Below are 6082 nucleotides of genomic sequence, written 5' to 3'. Positions count from 1 at the left end.
GGGGTCGGGGCTGCCCCCGCGGCCGGCGGGTCGGGCTGCAGCGGGGGCCGTGCCGCCCATGGGCGCTGTGGCGGCCCCGAGCGCGGATCCGTCCCCCGCCAGCCGCGACACCGAGCCTGGCGCCGCGGCCGCGCCCGACAGCCCTCGCCCGCCCTCCAGCCTCTGCAGCAGCCCCGGCTCCCTCCCGCCCGACAGCCTCCAGGCCTTCCCCGGCCTCGACTCGCCCAGCATCCAGTGTGACAGCCTCGAGTGTCCCCCCTGCTCGTGCTGCTGCTGCCGCCGCCGGAGCGCAGGCTCGGCCGCAGCCAGCGAGGACAGCCTGCAGGCCCCTCTCGCCCGGGGCTCCGGCACACGGTGCTTCGGTGCGCACCTCGCCTCCAGCGACCTCTCCGACAGCCTGGAGTCCTTCATCCAGCACGACAGCCTCCAGTCGCTCTCCAGCCTGTGTGTGAGCTCCTCCAGTATCAGCGGTGATAGCCTTGAATCTCTTTCCGGCTTGAGCCTCGGGGCCACCACCCAGCACAGCGATCTCGAGTTCATCGGCCACTGAATCTGCCTTCAGCTTCCAACACTACGCCTTACTGCTGGCTCTCTGCCAGCTGCCGTGAGAGCTGCCGGGCTTCTGCCCTTCGTTCGAATGTGACTTTGTTCCAGGTGATCCTTCTGCATCCAGTGCAATAACCTCAGACCTTACTGTGGTGCCATTCCCAAATTCAGTGCTTCAGAGGGGCAGTGCTCATTATTACCTGCAGTATTAACGCTGATTTTTTGTCACCAGTTAAGAATGGAAGTGCGTGGTCCTTGGAGGAATCCCAGCTACCTCTCAGATCTCTATGAGAACATGTTAAGGGCTGAAGGAGCAGTGGGACGAGGGCAGCAGCAGTCCCCAGCAGTCCATACAAGTAGCAACAAGACTTTTTGGAGCAGTCCCCCAGCCAAGGAGAGCTCCCAGCCAAACCATCCTCCGAGCAGCACCCCCTCCAGCTGTGACCCAGCCCTGCGGCCCATCATCCGCCGCCGAGCGAGATCCCTGCCTACATCACCCGAGAGGAAGAAGAGAGCAGCAGTGCAGTGTCAGGAGCCCGGCTGCCAGAGCCGCATGAACCGGGTCAGGTTTGCTGATGCTTTAGGCTTGGAGCTCACTGAAGTGAAAGTCTTCCAGACTGGGGAGGATCCAACCATCCCCTTGCATGTCCTTTCCAGGCTCTCCATAAACTCAGACCTCTGGTACAGCAGCTTGAACTTGGAGTTTACTATGCAATGCTTGGTCCCTGACTTCCAGCAGCCTGCAGACTGTCCGGATTTCTCATCCCGACTCCAGGAGCAGCAGGTGTGTCTGGAACGGGTGACCAGCTCAGATCTGGGGCTCAGTGGCACCATCCAGGTTCTCAATGTTGCTTTTGAGAAGCAGGTGTCTGTGCGCTACACCTTCAACGAGTGGGAAAGCCTCCATGAGGTGTGTGCTCATTGGCACCAGAGCCTCCCAGAGAAAAACGGGCAGGATCAGGTTGATGTGTTCACTTTCTTTCTTCCTGTGCCTCCTTTCCTTCTTCAGCTGAGCACTCTCGTCCAGTTTGCAGCAAGGTACCAAGTCAACGGCCAGGAGTACTGGGATAACAACAGAGGCAAGAACTACACCCTCACCTGCCAGACTCACCCCCTGAAGCTGCCAAGGGAATGTGAGGAGAGCTGGATCCACTTCATCTGAACAAAGGGAGTGGTGCCGAGCAGCGTGTCAGTGGTCTCGGTGGCACTCTGTCCCTTGGCGTGGCTCTCTGCTCCTATGGCAACAGTCTTCTTTTTGAAACCTGCCAAACCCGGCCAAGTGTCCTAGGGCTGAGAAGCAGCCAGTGACCTGTTCAAAACCTCTGGGAAAGTTAAAAATCTGTAGTGAGATACAATCATAGGAAGGCCATGTGGTTTTTTTGAGTGTATGAGTCATTGCAGAATGGTTCCAGGGAATGCTCTGAGGCTACCAGAGAGCAAAATAACACATCTCTTGTTGCTAGTGGTACTCTTGGTTGCATAGAATGTTTCTAACTGATCTCTCTTACCTTTTTCTACTGTTTGTTTTCTAAGTGGACAGTGTGGCTTTACAGGTTTTGTTTGTAATTTTGTTTATATTACTTCACCAAGTCAGGGCACTATTCCATTTATGCATAATTTGGATGGCAGACACTGTAGGGAGGACTTGTGTATATATATATATATATATGTTATTAAGGCTGTAACCACGTTAAATATTGCCATTAATATTTGAGTCGGAAATTAAATGCTACTATGAGCAAAACATACACGAAAATGTACCATCAGCCCCTCTGTTTCCCTTGGGGAAAAAAATAAAAGGTGCCTTTTCTTATCTCCTCCTTGCAGCAGGAGTGATTGTTACCAAAGTGTGTGTAAGGCAGATCGCCTGGGGAAATTCTCTTTTCAAGTGAAGCCCAAGTAGGTTTTTCTCAAGGTGGTGGTACAGGAATTGTCTTCTCTTGGTGCACCTGTTTTTACTAAGGGAAACGTGAGCAATTTTGGACTCGTGTTGCAGTTGAAGATCTCAAAGCACTGTATGAATGCTCATGATTTTATCACCGTTGCTGGTAAAATTATAAATCAAGAAATGGATATGATATAAATATATATAAGGAAAAAAATAGTACGGGGAGCAGGGTACAGAGGCTTGGAATAGCATTCCAGAACCCTGAATCCTGGCAGTTCCCCAGTGTTCCAGTGCTACTGCAGAATTAACTTTGGCTTCTTTATTTAACTACTTGCCATTATAAAACAGTTGAACTCTTAAGACTGCAGCCTTTGCAACACAAGCTGGAACTTCAAAGCACTTAATTTGGTAAACTGCTACTTACATAGACCCATAAACAGAATCCCGTCTGTTAGAACAGGAACACTGTTAGACCATCTTCCCATGCTTCTTGCTCTATTATTTTCATTCTGTGGTTTTAGTGTGGTTTAAGATACGCAACAGGCTTAACTCTCTTAAATAAAAGCTCGTCCATAATTGTTTCCATACATATTCATTACTGCATGGAAAGTTTAGCTTTATATGTGTAGCATAAACTTTCAGAGCTGGCTGGAAATATTAGAAGAGCTGTGTTTTAGGACTATGCTATGAAAATTAGGCCACTTATTTGGACATCTTACTTTGGATTGGTGTTTATTTATCAAAATCACAAGTTGTTTGTAAAATCACAGTTGTAAGCAACCCGTGGCCAATTATATATTAGTCTGAAAAGTCCACTGAGTAATTCTGGAAGTGCAGAAACACCAAGAAAATTAATTTGTCTGGCAACTGAATGCTGCTTCTTTGTTGTGATACCCATTTAGCAAAGCTGGGCTTTCAAGTGAGGAAGCTGCCTCATTCCATTGGTCTTTGGCTTTAGAGAAACCAGAGTCAGGAATGAGGATTCTGTGAGCTGCTGAGCACCTTTTGCAGAGTACTCAGAAAGCTCAATCCGATCTGAATGTGCATTATCCCAAGTTTCCTTTAGCTCTCTCTGCTGCTCTGCACTGCTGGAGGAGGACTGACAGTTCCATTCCTGCCAGTGCAGTTCTCTGGCTCTGCTGGCTCAGTGGAGCAGTGGAACTGAGAGCCATCTCCAGGTTAAGCTGCTAAACGTTCACACCAGTACTGGCACCTGTCACAGCAGAGCTGATATTTGCACTTAGGTTTTCTTGGCACTTCTGGTTGATGAAAATGGGATTAAGCTGTTTAGTGCTAATATGCACCTGTCGTGAAGGTAAACTTACACCACATTTGTATCTTCTCAGGACAACTTGACTGCTTGCACTGTTCAAATTGAGCACTTCCCTTATAATGAGGATTTTGTAAAAGTGAATTCTTCACAAGGGTTATCACCATACAATGCACTTTTAAAAACATGTATTTATTATTGTCATACAGTAAATGAATGTCTAGTAGTCCACAGTTTACAGGTTCTTTCAAGCATGTTTTTTAAAGAAACATTAAATCCATGTAAATTAAAAGGGGTTGTGTTTCCTGATTAAATGTCTTGTCCAGAATAAAGTACATTACACAGTATATCAATAAAGCACATATGCTGGACAAAAAGTCTAGCAGTTGTAAAATTGCAAAGTGCTTAACTAATTTTTAAAAGCAATAATAAAACTATGGCTATTGTAATACAGAAGATTAAAATAAAAGCTTTTCACAATTTTCTGTTGTTTTTGTCAATGGTACTTCTGTTAAGAAAGCTCATGAAAAAACTTGAGTTGTCACTTAGAGAGCAGCATACTTAGGAAAGCAAGGTGGGTTTGAGTTGGTAAACAATGAACAGCACGTGATAAAGATACAGTGACTGGTGTATGGATCTGCAAAGATGATTAGGCTGCCACTTTCTACATGGGATCTGCTGTCCTTTCACCTCAGAGTTCTGTGCATGTATCACCTGCAGGATTGAGATCCAGTTTTGGAAAAAGGCTTGCCGCGACTTGATTCTAATACAGCTTCATGGAAGAGAAGAGAGAGGGGTTTTCCTCAAATTGCACTTTCTAAATCTGTGCTAGACTGTACTTCACACATTCATTTCTGGGCCTCACAATTGTGTTATTATTTGTTCTATTTTTTCCTTTCAGTTCTCCTTGCTGCAGCCTTTCTTCTCAAACCACATTCTCTTCCTGACAGGTTTCACGAGTATCTACCTGTGCTGTGTTAAGAGTGTCCATATGCAGTGCCTGATTTATCCTCCATGTGAAATGCTGCTCCTCTGGGGTCAGGCATTTACTTGATACACTTCAAGATTGGAATTATCAGTTGCCAGGTTTCTCCTAAAGCAAAATGGGGCCATTTAACTAGCAGACAGAATTAATAAAGATATATATTACCAATTACTTTTTAATCAGTGCTAGTAACTTCAGCACTGCATTGTCAGAGTTGCTTGGGGAAAAGATGATTATTGCAAATCAGTTTAAATACATGGGCCTGTCAATATTAAGTTGTTCAAAAATGTAAGATTATTTAAGAAAAGGATTGTTTTTTTCTGCAAACATCCAACTATCAGGTTTATCTTACAGGTTGTTAATGTTTTTTTTAATATAGGTGGTATTTTTACATTTAGTTTCAAATTCATAGCTTATTTGTATTTATTTTACAAAGAAAAAAATTGCAACTTGTAATGACAGTAGTATGTTTCTACAGTCAGAAACTACAGCACTTAATGTAGTGTATCATCCATGCTCAGTTGTACTTTACAACTGGTAAAAACTTAGAACTGCAAGTCTGAGTGATTATTCATTTGGCAGCAGGAGTGTAACGTTAGTACTGACTTCTTTCCCAACTTCTTTCTCCCTGTGATCTCAGATCTGCAAGTATTTCAGCTGACATTTGATATTCAAACTGTTGGTATCAACACTTCTAACCCTTCTCAGTTTCACACAGATAAATATTTATACTGCTGTAGTGAATAAGGGTCCCTGTAAATAGTGCTACCCTACCCTAAAGAGTTTTGGTTCCATTTTCTCTAGCGTTTTCATGTGTGCCTGAAATGACTGTGGCCAAATAATTTCACTGTTGGTTCTGGTCTGTTTAACACATAACTCAATTAAACTTCTCTCTGACTTCCCTTCTGCTAAACCAAACAAAATAGACTAGTATTAGAGAATGAGAAGTGAGCTGAAGCAATCTCAGTGTAGATTGCATCAAGGAAGGTGTGTGATCCACTTCTGGACTGTCTCACTTCTCTTTTGCTATAGAATGAGTAAGGCTGGACAGGCTCAGCCTGTGTGTTTGCTCATGTGACTGGTAAGGGAAAACATCAACTTCAAACTGGCTTTGATTATTTCTGCTTCATAGGATGAAAGTACAATTCAGGGTTCAGTTTTCATAGCAAACTTCTGATTCTCCAAGTTCCTCATGCAGTTTTGTCCTTAGTAGGTTTCTCAGTAAAGCTGTTTTACAAATCTGCTTTAGCACTGCTCACTCCCAGCTCCTCAGTGCAGATACTTCACTTCTCACACCACTTGTCATTTTCTTGCATTACAGTGACATCTCGTGGTATTTTAAATACTTTCTGTACAGCACAGCTTTTTTTTTTTTTTTTTCCTTTTATAGTAT

At 44.7% G+C, this 6082-nt stretch overlaps 1 protein-coding gene across 1 annotated transcript; it reads left to right on the top strand.

The window, feature by feature from the left end:
• Nucleotides 1-135: 135 nt before the first annotated feature.
• On the top strand, nt 136-4186 carry PPP1R3D (protein phosphatase 1 regulatory subunit 3D). Its single transcript, XM_042045974.1, has one exon. The coding sequence runs from the start codon at nt 785-787 to the stop codon at nt 1706-1708; it is 924 nt and encodes a 307-aa protein (XP_041901908.1). The 5' UTR covers nt 136-784; the 3' UTR covers nt 1709-4186.
• The last annotated feature ends 1896 nt before the right edge of the window (nt 4187-6082 follow it).

The sequence above is a fragment of the Corvus kubaryi genome, unplaced genomic scaffold (assembly GCF_017639235.1).
Source record: "Corvus kubaryi isolate FWS band 111438036 unplaced genomic scaffold, C.kubaryi_AGA036_p1.0 134, whole genome shotgun sequence".
NCBI lineage: Eukaryota > Metazoa > Chordata > Aves > Passeriformes > Corvidae > Corvus > Corvus kubaryi.
This window is presented reverse-complemented; position numbering and strand designations above follow the sequence as displayed.